Source organism: Tursiops truncatus, chromosome 2 (assembly GCF_011762595.2).
Source record: "Tursiops truncatus isolate mTurTru1 chromosome 2, mTurTru1.mat.Y, whole genome shotgun sequence".
In the NCBI taxonomy this organism is placed as follows: Eukaryota; Metazoa; Chordata; class Mammalia; order Artiodactyla; family Delphinidae; genus Tursiops; species Tursiops truncatus.
Genome location: NC_047035.1, coordinates 170117521 through 170136638, shown reverse-complemented (window position 1 = coordinate 170136638; position 19118 = coordinate 170117521). Strand labels below are relative to the sequence as shown.

At 38.2% G+C, this 19118-nt stretch overlaps 1 protein-coding gene across 5 annotated transcripts in view; it reads left to right on the top strand.

Moving 5' to 3' along the window:
- Window positions 1-19118, top strand: part of MINDY3 (MINDY lysine 48 deubiquitinase 3) — a 93675-nt gene that overhangs the window by 58418 nt on the left and 16139 nt on the right. For all 5 annotated transcript variants that reach the window (XM_073801695.1, XM_073801694.1, XM_019933498.3 and 2 more), the window contains one exon: window positions 10485-10557. In XM_073801695.1, the coding sequence (XP_073657796.1) occupies window positions 10485-10557 (73 nt within the window). The remainder of the gene's footprint in view (window positions 1-10484; window positions 10558-19118) is intronic.

The following is a 19118-nucleotide window of genomic DNA, read 5'->3' as shown; positions in this document are numbered from 1 at the left end:
ATGCAAGGATTCATAATAACATTGTAGGGACTTCCCTGGCAGTCCAGTGGTTAAGACTCCACGCTTCCACTGCAGGGGGTGCGGGTTCAGTCCCTGGTCGGGGAACTAAGATCCCGAATGCCACGCCGTGAGGCCAAAAATAGTAATAATAATACATTATAATAGTTTACTAGGTAATTCTACTGAGTGCTTGCTCCGTATCAGGCACTGTGATAAGCATCTTACATGCATTTGTCATTCAATCCTCAATGCAACCCTGTGAAATACGTTCCGTTTTCATCTACATTTTATACTCTGGGTATAAAAGAGAAAACTAACACCTACTGGCTAAAGCAAGGATTCTGTCTCCCGAGCTTTTAGCTACTTCTGTCCCTTAGGAAAACAAGCAAATTTTTATTGTAGTGTGAAACGGAGATTGAAAGGGGGGAGGGGGGTGCAGAGGGCTGATACTTGAATTAAAGGACATGACGTATATTAGACTTACATGAAATGAATGTATTCTAGTCTTGGGAAAAGCGTAAGCAAAAAGGCAAGAGATGTGGGTTGGGAAACTTCGGGCTGTATTTGGAGAATAGTAATTGGTTCAGTATGGCTGAACCATACTCGTTGTGCTAGGAGATTAAGATGGAAGCAAAACTTGGGATCAGGTACAGCACCAGCTGAAATAATCATTTCTCCCCAGACCATCTATACTATGTTTGTTTTGTTTTGTTTTGTTTTGGTTTTGTTTTTGCGGTACACGGGCCTCTCACTGTTGTGGCCTCTCCCGCCGCGGAGCATAGGCTCCGGACGCGCAGGCTCAGCGGCCATGGCTCACGGGCCCAGCCGCTCCGCGGCACGTGGGATCTTCCCGGACCGGGGCACGAACCCGTGTCCCCTGCATCTGCAGGCGGACTCTCAATGACTGCACCACCAGTGAAGCCCCCCATCTATACTATGTTTGCATGCTTATCTTGATATGAAAGGCTAAACATGAACATTCAAGTCATGAATGTAAAGCCTATTCATGGAAGTAGAACAGTTACTTAATGAACAGTAAGAACTTCTCTGTGAAGCTTGATAAAACTTAAGAGTATTAAAAATTGAGTATTTTCACTATTTTTCACAGTAAAACCCTGTTTAAAATAATAGAAAAGGAGGTAGGATTTGGGGGAATGTAGGGTCAGGGAGGTCCCTCACTTTGCATTTATACTAATCCAAGCCTACCAAGCTTAAATGACCAGTGTTGTGTGGACTACTATGTCAGTCATCTTTCTAGGCATCCATTTTCATAGGAAACACAGGAAGTGTGTATATGTGGAGATTCTCCATATGCAGCTTGTATTGTTAAAATCAGTGTCAGTGGATAGCATGGAGGAATAGAAGAGGAAAAAATAGGTCAAGTTTGAATGGGACGAGCAGATATTATACATGTGACATAAGCGAGCTGAAACCCCAGCCAGAATATTAGGGTTTAATTCTTTTTGCCAGCTTCCTGAAGTCACAAACAATCCTAAAATTTGAGTGATTTACGCAGTAGTAGTCAAGAAGTGGGGAGGGGAGGCAATGAGAGCAGTCCACCCCAGGTAGGTGGGATGTTTGACCACTGAAATTGTCTAGAACTGCCTGCATGGGATGATGATAAAGAGGAATTTGACAAAGTGAGTTTTATTACGTTTAAACTGCAAACAGTGCACCGTCTTTTTGCCTGTGCTGGGGCAAACTGTTCCCACCATAGCCCTCTCCCCCCACACACACACCGAAGCTTCTTTCTCTTAATTTGTATGCTGGCTGCACGTGTCCTCCAGGTGCCTCTCCCCTGCTGTGATCTGGACCGAGGAGTAGCCTCTGTCAGGAAGGGGCAGTTCTCCTGGCAGAGGGAGAAGAGGAAGACGCCTGGCCCAGCCACTGATGACACTTAAAGCTCTTCCAGGAGCTGGCAGAATGTCACTTCTGCTTGTATTTCTCTGGCCAAAAAAGGCACCTGGCTAATCCCTGATGTCAGTGCGGCTAGGAAGTAGACACCCACAAAGAGGTACTATGGGTCCCATAGCAAAAAGCAGCGATTGTACTCTTACAGGGAAGCGCAAGGAATTGAGAACAACGGTACCAAATCTACCACCATGGGTAACTGTGGGTCCACGTGATTTAACAGAGTTTAATTTAAAGGATATAAAGAGTCTTTGCCTAGAAATAAGGAGGAATTTTTGACTGTCAGATTGATTTTTGCCCAGGTGATTATATAGTATTAATTTCTACCATTTAAAAAAGTCAGATAATCATTTTTCTTGAATTTTGTAGGTGTCCATGTGCCTAGAGAGTAATGGCTGTGTTAGCTGTTTCTTTAATGACATACAGTAGTTAAATGGCAAAGAGCTTCTCTTGGTCCGGTTCTTCATAGTAAACGAGAGAACACAGAAAGTGATTCTAGATGCATAAGAGAGTGGACGCCTTGGGCCTGAGGGATGAATTCTCTGGCAGAAACCACTGGAGAAAGGCTAGAGGGGTCCCTACTGTGAGTTGTACAGTCATGGCAATAGGGAGAAAAAGAAGTCCAGTGGTTAATATTAATAATTGTAATGATCATGGCAGATCATATCTGTCGGAGACTTTCCTCCTACTACCTTATTTCACTTACACATTTAGAGTGTATGTTCCTGTGTAGAAAGAATCCCAAAGGGCTTTGCTTTATGTTTCCTACCCTGACTTCTCTGCTGACACAACACAAGTCAGCAGTGGGCTGTTTTGGAGTAGCTGGGCCTTTTGCGCATTGTTTGGGAAATCATGGAAGAGTAAGAAAAAAGACCACTGTCCTACATATTTTCAATTAATGGCATTAACTGAATTCTGTTTCTGACACTGGCACTGAAGAACATTATATACTTGAGAGCATTTGACAACTGATTTACAATATGTTTCACACTGGTTCCCAAATTATTTTCCTAGGTAGGTAGTGAAGAGTCAATATGGAACATACAATAAAGTGATTTTTTTTTTTTTTTTTTTTTTGCGGTACGCGGGCCTCTCACTGTTGTGGCCTCTCCCGTTGCGGAGCACAGGCTCCGGACGCGCAGGCTCAGCGGCCATGGCTCACGGGCCCAGCCGCTCCGCGGCATGTGGGATCTCCCTGGACCGGGGCACGAACCCGCGTCCCCTGCATCGGCAGGCGGACTCTCAACCACTGCGCCACCAGGGAAGCCCAATAAAGTGATTTTTAAAGCAAAATTTTACTTAAAGCCTAAAGGGAAATTATATACCAGTTAACTTTATTATTTTTTTGGAAGGACTCTTAGTAGCACTATCAGATGTTGTCTGCAAGCTAGAATGTCATCTATGTGTGCATGACCATTCCTGAAGACAAGTTCTCAGAGGCTCCTTGATTACTCCTGACAGCAGATTGCTCCTGATAATGATGAAAGGTATAATAAATAAGCTTTAAAGACCTTTCCAGTAATGAGCTACATACTTACACCTAGCTAACGAGCTGAACACGGGCCTTCCTTATATTTCTGTAGGTGTTTAGAAGGGTAGCTAATTTTACAACATTTTAAAAGGTTTATGGTGAACAGACAGTGCTACATGAAAAAGATATTTGTTTCATGACTCTAGGATATTAGATAGTCCCGTTACACCTTGGTGGTTTTTTGGTTTGTTTGTTGGCTTTTGGGGGTTTTTCCCCCCTCTTCTCTTCTGTAGCACTTTGCCAGTTAAGGGAAGTTGGGTGAGGCTAGATAATTTTAAACGCTATATTGTTTAGCAATCCCTGTTGACCAGTAAATTGGCTGAGAAGGGGTTGTTTGCCCTAACAGTCCTGTGATGAAAGCATCTGACTATATTTGACTAATGTAGAGAACTACTTTTAAAGTTAACAATGTTGATGATAAATCAGAGTTTAAAAGCATAGTGAATTAAAATATTATTTAAATATTAGACTCATGTTTAGAATCTCTTGCTAGTGGGAGTACCTTAAAGAGTTTCAGGTGCAGTACACAGTGAAGTCTTCTCCTAAGTGCTACAACTGGGGATGAAAAAAAAGAAAATGCTTACAAGTATCCTTGCTGACTTAGATAATTTGGAATTACATCATTGGAATCTCTACTTATTTATAACTCAACAGTTTTTTGAGGGTGGGGGATTAATGTATGTTTGAATGTTATTTGAGAAGGTAATTTTAAGATAATATTAATAATATTTGTGGAAACATAGGAACATATTTTTCTCTCTTCCATTAGATTGTGACATTAAATGTATAGACTAGGTCTTTATGTCATCTAATAGGCTTGACAGTATCAAAACATTATGGCCGTGTGGATAGTTATATGGGAAAAATAAATATGTAATCTGAAAGCTATTGCCATATTAAGTTTTGGAAATGGAAAATCTGAGGGTAGAATCCCTTCTTTGTATTATTCACACCTACACAGTCTTTACGTAAGAGTTCTATTTTACTTTATCCTTTCTAGTTAAATCATTTCATGTGCAATGAGAAAAATTTGGCAGTTGTATCTCACACAAGTTGTATATCTTAAGGTTGTAAAGGACTCTTTCTCAATTAATGGAATTCTATACTTGCTGTTCAAACTTGCTATGCAAATACGAAATATATATAATATTAATATATTACCAAAATTACTACATGGATCATTCTGCTCCAGGTCTTAAACCGGAAGCCTTGTTCAGAGGTGTTTAAGTTAAATAAATTGGTAAAAGTGAGTGTTGGAATTTGTTATTTTAAATCGAATTAGAAAGGTAAAAGGAGTTCAGGATGAAGCACTTTAATGGGAAGAGAAGGTGGTTTCGTAACTTGTCCTGATTTCATCTATAAACGTTTAAACATTATATAAATTTAAACAAGCTTTAACTAAGAGATCTTTTTCTATAATAATCTAAAAAGCATTGTAAACATTCAGAATAAGCAAGCAATAATCAATTTGGAAGATTGTACTGGTTTTGATTTGTGGATGAAAACTTTTGGAATGTTTTCATTAGAATTTACTGTAATCTTTTTTGTTTTGGCCTTTGTTTTTTTTCACCCCTCTTGTATAAACACATCTTAAAATAAGTGACATTATTAAGAATGGTTAATTCCTAAGGAGTTTAGCATATTAGCTATTAGTATATCACTGAGACCAAAGGAGCAAGCAAGATTTTTGTTTCTTAATCGTTCAAGACACAATTTGCGTTATTAGTGATGACAGTTAGAGTTGATGGTTTTATTATGTGGAACCTGACCACTACCACTGGGTTGTATTTTGAGAGGAAAAAAGGAATTTCTGTTTTGGTAGTTTACATCTGGAGGTTTTTTGTTGTTTCCTCACAGCGTTTTGAGATACTTGTTTCACACTTTTAAGCTTCAAGCAAGAACTTCTCTAAATTCCTTTTTGGAAATACTCTATTCTGACGTCTTTGAAGTAATCTGCGTTCACCTGTTTCCGTGTCTTACCTGGCAGGCTCTCCAGCCTTGACCTCCTCTAGGGCCCATGGCCTCTTTCTCCTGGCGCATGAGAAGCCTACGATGGGCAGCCCTGGGTGATCGTAGTGTGCCGAGCATTAAGACAGCCACGTGCATCACCTACAAACCCTGCACGTTCAGAGTCAGTTCGTTCTCCCATCAACACTGATTTCCCTGCCTAACTACTCCTTGCCTCTCACAGTTCTCAGTCCTCTTCAGCTCTGTCAGTTCCCCTTGTGCTACACTAATTCACATCTTTCTGCCTCTCATGATTCTGTTCCTGCCAGCTAGAACTTCCTACCCTCTTTTCTCTCTCAGATGAGACCCAAAATATCATCTTGGTAAAACCTAGTAAGGTGATTAAGATATCATTATATCTGCAGATGAGTCAAAAGAAGGCATGTTTACTCAGTGTTAGAGCATTTGGGGAAAAAATATAATATATTCTCTAAATCATGGGTCAGCAAACTATGGCCCACAGGCCAAATCAAGCCCTACCACCTATTTTGTAATTTATTGGAACACAGCCATGTGCATTTGTTTATATATCGTACCATCTTGCTGCCTATGCATTGTATTATCATGCTACCTTATGGCCTGCAAAGCCAAAAATATTTACTTTTTGGCCCATTACAGAAATCATGTGGCAGCCCTTACTCTAAACGAACACTTGTTAAACCAGAGTATGCCAGGAGTTTCCCCTAGGCTTCAACTGATCTTTCTATATCAGGCCAGGCCTATTCAAACAAGAGCTAAGAACACATTTTCTGAAGCCTAATTTTTTTATATGTTCATAACCAGAGGCAGATGATAAGCAGTGAACATTTCATTAAGTTTAATTTTTTTCTACATAAGCATAGTATATTTTTTATTTGTACCACTTGGAACTTAGAGATGAGGCATCAGGTAGTTCACGTTAAATTTTTTTTTTTTTTTTTTTTTTTGCACTCCTGCATTTTCTGAAATCTTTAATGCCAGAGAATTTGATGCAGACCTTTTTCTCTGGCTAAAAATGGAATCTTCCTTGTTCCCCCAACTTTATAAATGGTAGTAATTTCCCAAAACTTCACTTTGTAGGAAGATTAAAATGATGCTTCATTTATATTCTCTGCCACCTCTTCCCCCAAAAGAGTGTTTGTTTTATTTTGACCAAGAAAAACAATATTCCCTTTCCTACTATTTAGATCATACTTTTAATTAATATTTAGAAATTTTGAAGTAATGTTTTAAAACTCATTTCAAACTTTGGCTCATCACTTACTAGTAATAAAGGTTGAAATGCAACAGATTGTGAATAGGAAGAATGACTATATCTTCATCTTGTGTCTCCAAATGTTCCCCCTTGCGTAAAATCTCATCTCCAGCTGTATACCTTCTCCTCCATGAGGATTTCAGTGGCAGCACTCATCCACAAATTCCAACAGCCATTCTAAAGGGAAGAATTGAAAAAAGGAAGGAGAGTTGGAAATAGTTCAGGGGGCTAAAGCTTATTCTGGAATCCACGTAGAAATGTTTGCAGTTAAGGTTTGGGAGTGGTAAAAGAAGCTAAGGAGTAATAATAACGATAGCCCTGTGCTAGTAATTGCTCCCTAAATCTGAGAGCTGACGCTGCAATCCTAGCCTTGATATAAAGGTGATGATAGAGCTAAGACTGTCCTGGTGATGTATTGGACACAGAAAAGCACTTTAAGAAATATTGTTAAAAATAGGTTAAGTGAACAAAGTTAACCCAAGAATCTGGCAGTATTCTACCAGAATTTTAAATGCCTTCTTTCTTTGGCCCAGCAATCCTACTCTGGAACTCTGTCCTACAGATACAACTGTTCATGTATGAAATTACATGTTCAAGTTTATTTGGTGCAGCATTGGTTATGGCAAAAGATTAGACACGATCCAAGTGTCCAGCAGTAAAGGACTGGATCATAAAATCAGAAAGGCATTGAAGGTTGAACCAGATGAAAGCATGTCCTTTGACATGTGTATTATCTACAAAATAACATTGAAAATGCATGAAAAGGAGACCCTAAAAGTTGCTAACACAGGATGGTAAAAGGGAAATAATTGTACATCACCAAATTTTACTATGTTATAAAATAACAGATTTTAAAAAGTACTTTATCATTTATTTTAACACATTAAAACTGTGTAGGAGCTTGTATATATTCCGTTGTTTTGATTCCCGTACCCATTTGATTTCTACTCCTATATGAACCGAACATACTATTGAGGAGGTGTTCAGGCATGGCCCAGTAAGAACTACTCTAGGGGCTTCCCTGGTGGCACAGTGGTTAAGAATCTGCCTGCCAATGCAGGTGACACGGGTTCAAGCCCTGGTCCAGGAAGATCCCACATGCTGCAGAGCAACTAAGCCCGTGTGCCACAACTACTGAGCCTGCGCTCTAGAGCCCGCGAGCCACAGCTACCGAGCCCAAGTACCACAGCTACTGAGCCCACATGCCACAACTACTGAAGCCCACGAACCTAGAGCTCGTGCTCTGCAACAAGAGAAGCCACGAACAAGAGAAGCCCGCGCACCACAGGGAAGAGTAACCCCTGCTCACCACAACTAGAGAAAGCCCGCATGCAGCAATGAAGACCCAACGTAGCCAAAAATTAATTAATTAAGTTTTTAAAAATAACTACTCTAATTGACTCTTAGAGTTTATTCATCTTTGAGGTAAGGGCAGGATGATTAGGACAAAAGTTAATTAGTGCATTTCTTACAAAAATGTATTTCCACAGAGAAACAGCAATTTAAATTCTTTTTGACTTTTATACCCCACAACTTTTTTTTTTTTTTATTGAAGTATAGTTGATTTACAATGTTGAGTTAGTTTCTGGTGTACAGCAAAGCGATTCAGTTATACAAATATATATACTCTTTTTCATATTCTTTTCCATTATGGTTTATTACAGGATATTGAATATAGTTCTCCATGCTGTACAGAAGACCATGTTGTTTATCTATTTTATGTATAGTTGTTTGTATCAGCTAATCCGAAACTCCGAATTTATCCCTCCCACACCCCCTTTCCCCTTTGGTAACCATAAGTTTGTTTTCTGTGTCTGTGAGTCTGTTTCTGTTTTGTAAATAAGTTCATTTGTATCGTATTTTAGATTGCACATATAAGTGATATCATACAGTATTTGACTTTCTGGCTTAATTTAGTATGATAATCTCTAGGTGCATCCATGTTACTGCAAATGGCATTATTTCATTCTTTTTTATGGCTAAGTAGTATTCCATTGTGTGTGTGTGTGTGTGTGTGTGTGTGTGTGTGTGTGTGTGTGTGTGTGTGTACAGCACATCTTTTTATCCATTCATCTGTGAATAGGCATTTAGGTTTCTTCCATGTCTTGGCTCCTATAAACAGTGCTGCTATGAACATGGGGGGGCATGTATCCTTTCAAACCATGGGTTTCCCCGGATATATGCCCAGGAATGGGATTGCTGGGTCGTATGGTAGTTCTATTTTTAGTTTTTTAAGGAACCTCCACACTGTTCTCCATAGTGGCTGCACCAATTTACATTCCCACCAACAGTGCAGGAGGGTTCCCTTTTCTTCACACCCTCTCCAGCATTTATTATTTGTAGACATTATGTGGCCATTCTGACTTGTGCAAGGTTGTACCTCATTGTAGTTCTGAATCCATTTCTCTGATAATTAGCGATGAGCATGTTTCCATGTGCCTATTGGCCATCTGTATATCTTCTTTGGAGAAATGTCTATTTAGGTCTTCTGCCCATATTTTTTTTTTTTTTTTTTTGCGGTACGCGGGCCTCTCACTGTTGTGGCCTCTCCCGTTGCGGAGCACAGGCTCCGGACGCGCAGGCTCAGCGGCCATGGCTCACGGGCCTAGCCGCTCGGCGGCATGTGGGATCTTCCCGGACCGGGGCACGAACCCGTGTCCCTTGCATCTGCAGGCGGACTCTCAACCACTGCGCCACCAGGGAAGCCCCTTCTGCCCATTTTTTGAGTGGGTTGTTTTTTTGTTATTGAGTTGTATGAGCTGTTTGTATATTTTGGAAATTGAGCTCTTGTCAGTTGCATCATTTGCAAATATTTTCTCCCATTCTGTAGGTTGTCTGTTTTTTTCTTTATGGTTTCCTTTGCTGTGCAAAAGCTTATAAGTTTGATTAGGTCCCATTTGTTTATTTTTGCTTTTATTTCTATTGCCTTGGGAGACTGACCTAAGAAAACATTGCTGTGGTTTATGTCAGTGTTTTGCCTGTGTTCTCTTCTAGGAGTTTTATAGTGTCATGTCTTATATTAAAGTCTTTAAGCCATTTTGAGTTTATTTTTGTGTATGGTGTTGAGGGAGTGTTCTAAGTTCATTAATTTATATGCGGGAAGGCTTTTAGCTTTTCACCATTGAGTATTATGTTGGCTGTGGATCTGTCGTAAATAGCTTTTATCATGTTGAGATATGTTCCCTTTATACCCACTTCTTAAAAAGGATTCAAGATGGTAAAAAGGGATGCTTGGAAACTTGTTCTCTGATGAGGTGTGTCTGAGTGAACACAATTACAGGCAGATGCTTGGACCAGATTTACGAATAGAGGAAAACAATTAGAACCTAGATTCTAGTTTCATGTCAGTCAAGTGTAGAGTTTCATAATGGTTGATATATGTGGAGTAAAGGTTTGTGAAGAGTCCAAGTTAACAGTGAATTCTGTGCTTAGTTTTGGTAAATTGTAATATTGCTTACTTTGTAAAGAAACTAGTCATGATAGAGAGTTTTATGGGAAAAAGAAATCCGCCTTTTCGATATTTCCTTTAATAAAAGTTAAAATTCTGAACATGCAGAACTTGATTATTGATGTGCCTAGGTATTGATGTAACATACTTCCTAAAGTAGTAAATTTCAATTGCATTCCTATGTAATTGTTTGCTGTCATATCTCTGGATTTAATTTTTAAATATTTGAAAACTAGAGTATGCTTCCAGTTAGATTTTTTACTTGGACAATAATATAAAGCAAAACTATCAGTCATTATTTTCAATGCCATTATATTGTAGCTCGTTGATAGCATGCTTTTTTATGTTTTCAGGATATGGCTTTAGTTGCCCCTGAGGCTCCTTCAGAACAAGCCAGAAGAGTTTTTCAAACTTACGATCCAGAAGGTAAAAGATTTTATTTTTTATTAACATTGCCTCTGTTTTATATTTTCATATGTTTGAAATATATTGATACTTTCCTGAGTTTTATTTTTAAAGAGTTATGGGATTATTGAAAGAAATGTAGGCTTGCATTTCTTGAAATTTTTAAATAGGAAATGGTGAAAATGGGAACCAAAAAAAATAGGAAACTTCAGTGATCATCATATTCTCACATGGTATAAGGGTTTTGTGTTTCTTGTTGTACTAAAGTTATGGTTACTTGAATCTTGATCTCTGATGGTGTTAAATAGGGAAAAATACCACCTCTTGAATAACTTTTCAAAGAGCTTAAGTCATTTATTTATTTATTCAGATGAATAAATGTTTCAGAATATTTCTTTTTTTAATAATTGAGATATAATTGACATATAACATTCTGTAAGTTTAAGGTATACAACATGTTGCTTTGATATATTTATATATTGCAAAATGATTACTATTTTAGCATTAGGTATAACACCTCTATCACATCACATAATTACTTCTTTTTTGTGGTGAAAACAGTTAAGATCTGATCTGTTAACAATTTTGAAGTTCATAATACAGTATTGTTGACTATAATCACCATTGCTGTTCATTAGTTCTCCAGAACTTATTTATCTACTAGTTGCAAGTTTCTACCTTTAAACAACATCTCCCCAATTAACCTACCTCAAGCTCCTGGTAACCACCACTCTACTCTGTTTTTACAAATTCAGCTTTTCTAGATTCCACATATAAGTGATATCATACAGTATTTGTCTTTCTACGTCTGATTTACTTCACTTAGCATAATGTCCTCAGTGTTTATCCATGTTGTCACAAAAGGTAGGATTTCCCTCTTTGTCATGGCTAAATAATATCCCATTGTGTGTGTGTACACACGCATAAACACTGTAATCTTTATCCACTGACAAACACTTAGGCTGTTTCCACAGCTTGGCTGTTGTAAATAATATTGCAGTGATTGTGCAGATGTCTCTTTGAACTGCTGATTTCACTACCTTCAGATATATACCCAGGAGTGGAATTGCTGAATCATATGGTAGTTCTGTTTTTAATTGTTTGAAGAATCTCTGTACTGTTTTCTTTAATAGAGATACCATTTTATATTTTCACCAACAGTGCATAAGGTTTCCCCTTTCTTCACAAATTCACCAACATTTAATCTCGTCTTTTTTTTTTTTTTTTTTGGCCATGCCATGTGGCATGTGGATCTTCCCTGACTGGGGATCAAACCCGTGCCCCCTGCATTGGGAGCGCGTAGTCCTAACCACTGGACCACCAGGGAAATCCAGTCTCCTGTCTTTTTGATAAAGTTCATCCTAACAGGTGTGAGGTGATGCCTCATTATGATTTTGATTTGCATTTTCCTGATGATTAGTGATATTGAACATTTTTTCATATACCTATTGGCCATTTGTATGTCTTCTTTAGAAAAATGTCTATTCAGGTCCATTGCTAACTTTTTAATTGAATTATTTGTTTTTGCTCTGGAGGTCTTTATATGTTTTGCTTTATATATTTTGTGTATTAACCTATTATCAGATACATGGCTTGCAAGTATTTTCTTCCACTCTATAGGTTGCAATTTTATTATTTCCTTTGCTGTGCAGAACCTCTTTAGTTTAATGCAATCCCACTTGTTTATTTTAGTTTTGCTGGCTGTTCTTTTGCTGTCTTATCCAAGAAATCACTGCCAAGACCAATGGCAAGGACCTTTTTCCCTACATTTTCTTTTAGTAGCTTTACAGTTTGAAGTCTTACACTTAGGTGTTTGATCCATTTCAAATTGTTTTTTTTGGATACTGTAAGATAGGGGTCCAGTTTCATTCTTTTGCATGTGGATATCCATTTTTCCCAACACCATTTATTGAAGAGACTATCCTTTCCCAATTGTATGTTCGTGGCACTCTGATCAAAAATTAGCTGACCATAAAAAAAAAAAAAAATTAGCTGACCATATATTCATGAATTTATGTCAGGGCTTACTATTCTGTTACACTGGGCTGTGTGCTTGTTTTTATGCCAGTAGCATATTCTTTTGATTATTAGAGCTTTGCAGTATAGCTTGAAATCAGGTAACATGATGCCTCTGGCTTTGTTCTTCTTTCTCAAGATGATGGCTTTGATGGTGCAGTATCTTTTGCGGTTCCAAATAAATTTTAGAATAGTTTTTTCTATTTCTGTGAAAAAATGTCACTGGAATATTGGTAAGGATTGCATTGACTGTGTAGATCACTTTGGGTAGTATGGACATTTTAACACTATTAATTCTTGATATAATCCATGAGCACAGTGTATCCTTCCATTTGTGTTTTCTTCAATCTCTTTCATCGGTGTCTTACAGTTTTCAGTGTCTTATACCTCTTTGGTTAAACGTGTGCCTGAGCGTTTCATTGTTTTTGATGCTATTGTAAATGCAATCGCTTTTTAAATTTCACTTTCAGATAGTTCTTGTTGGTGTATAGAAATGCAACTGATAACAGTATGTTGATTTTGTATCTTCCAAATTTACTGAAATCATTTTTCTAACAGTTTTTTAGTGGAGTCTTTAGGGTTTATATATAAGACCAAGTTATCCACAAACAGAGATCATTTTACTTTTACCTTTCCAATATGAATGCCTTTTATTTCCTTTTTGTTCCGAATTGCTATGGCTAGGACTTCCAATAATATGCTGAATAGAAATGGCAAAAGTGAGCAATCCTGTCTTTTTCCTGTTCTCATAGGAAAGGATTTTCACTTTTCACCACTGAGTATGATATTAGCTGTAGGTTTGTTGTTTATGACCTTTATTACACTGAGGAACATTCCTTCTGTACCATATTTTTTAGTGTTTTTATTATGAAAGGATTTTGTATTATATCAAGTGCCTTTTCTGCATACTGACATGATCATACAATTTTTTTCTTTTATAAATGTGGTATATCAGATCTGTTGATTTGCATATGTTGAACCATCCTTGCATCCCTGGAATAAATCCCACTTGATCATAGTGTATGGTCCTTTTAATCTGCTGTTGAATTCAGTTTGCTAATGTTTTGTATCTGTATTCATCAGGGATGAATTCATATGTTTTCTTGTAGTGTCCGTATTTGGCTTTGGTATCAGAGTAATGCTGGTCTCAAAGTGAATTTGGAAGTATCCCCTCATCTTTACTTTTTTGGATGATTTGTAGAAGGATTGGCATTAATTCCTCTTTAGTTGTTTCATAGATTCACCAGTGAAACCATCTGTTCCTGGACTTTTCTTTGTTGGAAGGTTTTGGATTACATTGTCAGTCTCCTTTTTGTTACTGCTCTATTAAGATTTTCTTTGTCCTCATGAGTCAGTTTTAGTAGGTTTTATGTTTCTAGGAATTAATCAGTTTCTTCTCATTTGTCCAATTTGTTGGTGTGTTATTGTTCATAGCAGTCTCTTCTCTGTGTTTCTGTGGTAACAGTTACAATGTCTCTTCTTTAATTCTGTTTTGTTTATCTTGTCAGAAAATCAGCTGTTAGTTTTATTGCTTTTTTCTATATTTCTGTTCTCTATTTCATATATCTCCGTTGTAGTTTTTCTTCTTTTTTTAGTTCCTTAAGGTGTAACGTGAGGTTGTTTATTTGAGGTCTTTTTGTTTCTTAATGTAGGCATTTATCAGTATAAACTTCCTTCTTAAAACTGCTTTTGCAGCATCCCTAAGTTTTGATACATTGTGCTTCTGTTTTCATTTGTTTCAAGATATTTCTTGATTTCCCTTTTGATTTCTTCTTTGACCCATTGGTTGTTCAGGAGCATGTTGTTTAATCTACATATATTTTGCATTTTCTTCCTGTGGTTTTTTTTCTAGTTTCCTGTCATTGTGGTAGGAAAAAATACTTGGTGTGATTTCAATACTTTTAAATTTGGTAAGACATGTTTTATGCCCTGTCATGTGATCTATCCTGGAGAATCCTTTTCGTACACTTGAGAAGAAATGCATATTCTGCTGCTGGTATATGGAGTGTTCTGTATATGTCTGTTAGGTACATGCTGTCTAAAGTGTAATTCACATCCATTATTTCCTTACTTATTTTCTGTCTGCATGATCAAACTGTTGTTGAATGTGGGGTATTGAAGTCCCCTACTTTATTTCATTGCTCTCTGTTCTCCCTTCAGATTTGTTAATAATTATTTAGTACATTTAGGAGCTACAATATATGGTACATATATGTTTATAGTTGTTATAGCCTCCTGATATAGTCATCCCTTTATCATTACATAATGACCTTCTTTGTCTCTTGTTACAGTTTCTGATTAGAAGGTATTTCGTCTGACATAAGGATGACTACCCCAGTTCTCTTTTGTTTTCCATTTGTATGCAATATCTTTTTCGTCTCATCACTTTCAGCCTATCCATGTCCTTGAAGCATAAGTGAGTCTTATAGACTCACATAGAGTTGGGTTTTGTTCTTTTATCCATTCAGCCACTCTGTGTCTTTTGATTGGAGAAATAAAACCATTTACATTTACAGTAAATGTTGATAGGTAAGGAATTACTATTGCCACTTTGTTAATTAATTGTTTTGTAGTTCTGTAGTTTCTTTCTTCTTCTGTTGGTTTCTTTGTGACTTGATTTTTCTTATAGTAGTATGCTTTGATTCTCTTCTCTTTATGGTTTGTCTGTTATAGGTTTTTGCTCTTTGGTTATCATGAGGCTTTTGTAACACATCTTAGTCTTATAACTGTTTTAAGCTAACAACAGCTTAACTTCAATTACATAAGAAAGTTCAATGCATTTACGTGACCTCCATAATTTATTTTGATGTCCCAGTATACATCTCTTTATATTGTGTATCCATTAACATAATATTGTAGTGTAGTTATTTTTAACCCTTGTCTCTTAGCCTGTATGATAGAGTTCAAAGTGATTTACACACCACCACCACAGGATTTTTATTTTTTAAGGTGTAACTGATGTTTAATATTATATTACTTTCATGTGCACAACATAATGATTTTATATTTTTATGTATTGCAAAATGATCACCTCAGTAGGCCTATTAACATTGATCACTATACATAATTACAAATTTTTTATGTGTGTGATGAGAACTTTTAAGATTTGTTCTTTTAGAGACTTTCAAATAAGCAGTACAGTATTATAAACTATAGTCACCATGCTGTACCTTACATCCCCATGACTCACTTATTTTATAACTGAAAGCTTGTACCTCTGAAACCTTTCACTCATTTCACCTACTCCCCCACTTTTGGTGTTAAATCCAAAAATCATTGCCAAGAGTGATGTCATGGAGCTTACCACCTGTGTTTGCTACATAATAAGAATTTTAATGTTTCTGGTCTTACATTCAAGTCTTAACTCAGAATAGATCAAATTTTGTGTGTGGTGTAAGATAGTGGTCCAGTTTGCCCAGTACCACTTATTGAAGAGACTGGCCTTTCTCCATTGTATATCATGGCTCCTGTGTTGTAAATTAATTGACCATTTAAGTGTACGTTTATCTCTGGGCTCTCTGTTTTGTTCCTTTGATCTGTGTGACTGTTTTTAGGTCAATACCATACCGTTTTGATTACTATAGTTTGGTAATATAGTTTGAAATCAGGAGGTGTGCTACCTCCAGCTTTGTTCTTTTTTTCTCAAGATCGTTTTGGCTATTCATTCAGGGTAACAGAGCCAGGGTCCTAGGATCCGGTGCGTACAGAACTACCACAGTAGTCCTGAGGTACAGGTGCACTTGCTGCAGGTATGGCACTGATGTCTGCGGTATACATACGTACAGCTCTTCCGTGGACCTGGGACCTGAGTTTCAGGGGCTCCCCACAGTGGCTTACGGGTGTGGGGGTGTGTGACAGTGGCACAGGCCCTGGGATGACAAGCTGTGGTGGCGGCTTGGGCCCAGGCTGCAGTAGCAGCATAGACTGGGGATGGTGGGTCGGAGTCTCACTTCTGGCCCCACGCGGCAGTCACAAGGCAGTAGCAGCAGCACAACTGCAGTGCTGATCTGTTAAAGCTGAGCTTCAGCAGCCAAGCTCAGGGCAGTGCTGCCCAGTCTCAGCACTGATGTGTCAGAGCCTCAACCTGGGGGCGGGGGGGGGGCAGGGCTCAGTGATGGTAGCATCCTTGAGGATGATGGGTCAGAGCTATAACCTGGTATCCAGTAGGCGGGGCCCAGGGCAGCAGACACTGTGCTGGTAACTGTGGGACAAAGCCACTACCCTGAAACCAAGGCTGAGGCCCAGAGCTCATCCTGTACATGGTGAGGTGCTGAGGCGCGCCTCATTCCAGAGAGAGACTGGGGTCCCTGAGGGCAGGTCTCCTGAGCGACAGCTCTAGCCTCTGGGAGTAGCTGCAGGGGCTGGGAAGCACTGTGGTCAGCACCATCAGCTCCGTCAGCTGGGAGCAATGTTGGTAGGAGACACTGCAGCAGAGGCTGCACACGTCTCCAGCAGAGAGGCCTGCAGGGGTTCTCCTTTTCCCCGTGTGGTGAACGTCCTCTGAGGCCATCCCTCCTGGTGCCAGGCTGCTCTTGACAGGGTGATGGCTTGACTCGGGTAGTACACTTCCTGTACTGTCCTGTGCAGCTATCCTTGATTTATTTTGGAGCTCTGCAGGGCTTTTTGCTGCTTCCTTGTAGCCCAGTACTTTCCCTGGGGGGTTTTCTTCAGTTTGTGCTGTTTATTGTTTTTGTTGGCTTCTTGTGTGGGAGGCATGAGTTGGGGTCTCCTAGCCCTCCATCTTGCTGACGTCACTCCCCAGAATAGTTCTGTGTAATTGATTGTGCCAGAGGAAAATACAGAAGAAGGATAAGAAAAATCATCTTTAGGATTCTCTTCTGAGCCTGAGCTTAGCTTCTCTGCCGCACTAACAAAGGTTGTCTTAGAAGTTCACATATATGTCACTGCAGTGTCAACTCTGTCATTGTTAGCTAGGTTATTTTAATCATCTTTGCATTTATGTACTTCGATAATGGTTATGACTAAAGTATGACAGCTGACTCACTGACTTTTCCAGTATAACTTTAAAACCGAGCCATGCCTTATGTTCCATTGTAAATTACCAGGAAGGAACCTGCATTGTTGGGTTAATCCTTATCAACTCCTGAATGGACTCAGTTATCTTTATAAATACACTTTCTTCTGTCTTGAAATTTTTAACTCTTGGAGATCTACTCTTTCCATCTCTAAAAATTTCAGTCATAGAAATTCTAGGAATCTTAGTAACCATATAACTTTAGTTACTTTTCAGTCTATAAATCTGTTTTCTTATATATCAGATGATAATAACCACCTGTTTCTTGAGAGTCCTTATGAAGATTAAATGAATAGCACTGTAGGAATCACCTGCCCAGTCCTTAACACATAGTAGGTACTTCATAAATGTGAGTTCCTCTCTCTGTACACCTCAAGTTAATTGGTGCTGGTATTGGTGAGTTGACCTTCAGTTAGCTTCTTCCACTATGCCTTTTCCCTAACTTAGAAAAATAAATGTTGCTTTCTTCTTGAAATTAATAATCTTTTAAACTTCCAATAACATTTCATTCCAATAACATTTCATTCTAAGTCTTTAGAAGTAAAAGTAATTTACTTCTTTATATCTTCCCACCACTGAATGAAATTCGTCTTATAGTAAGTTAACAACTTCAGCTGGAATCATTGAGATATGTAGCACATTGAACTGTGTCATGGAGGGTGACAAATACAGTCATTCTCTTACCAATATGAATCCTCTGATGGAAAAGATAGAAAATAAATCATTTCTATTCCTAAATGCTTTTAATATATTTTGAGTTAGGATCAAACTTAATCAAGTACAGTTTTTGGAAACTGTAGCAAGTTAAAATGAAAATAAGATTGATATAAATAATATAAGATTAAAAGAAATGTGATCAAAGTGAACTGAGATTAGCTAGAGAGCTATCATGGAGACCTGAGGAGGTACGATCACGTTGGCAAATGGAAGCACAAAGAAGAGAAAATGATACCTATGAACACGAGGTAGGAGGTAGAAATTTATATACCAGGAATAGCCAGCAAAGTGTTTGACTTGAATGGAAAGACAGGACACAAGAAAAATAATTATGTAGTATGTACTAAAGAGAAGTGATGGTTATTGGAATAATCAAGGAAATTAACGGTCAAGGCTTGGATTTATATTTTAAAGAAATATATTTCAGAGAATGAGTCAAGCGATTTCCTGTGGCATACCCTCCTCTTAAGGATTTATTTAAAGTATTAGGTTTTTTTCCCCCTGCCTTCTCTCACCCCGCTTCTAGATGTTTGCCTTTTCTATACCTCACATCCCAGGGGAGAGTGGTCGTGAAGTGGTATACACATACATGTGTAAATGCCTGCTCTGTTTCAAGATACGTTAGGTGACATGTTTCTACCCATATTGATAGTAATTACTGTATGAGAGGAGGATTCCTTCTAGAGGGGAATACATTATAGGATGAAGTATGTAAGGTGGCATGGATAAACGGGGTGTCTTTCCGGAGTTTCCAGTCAGGTCTTTATAGTGCTGCTTAATTTTGACTTGAAATGATTGTCCAGATATCAAGCAT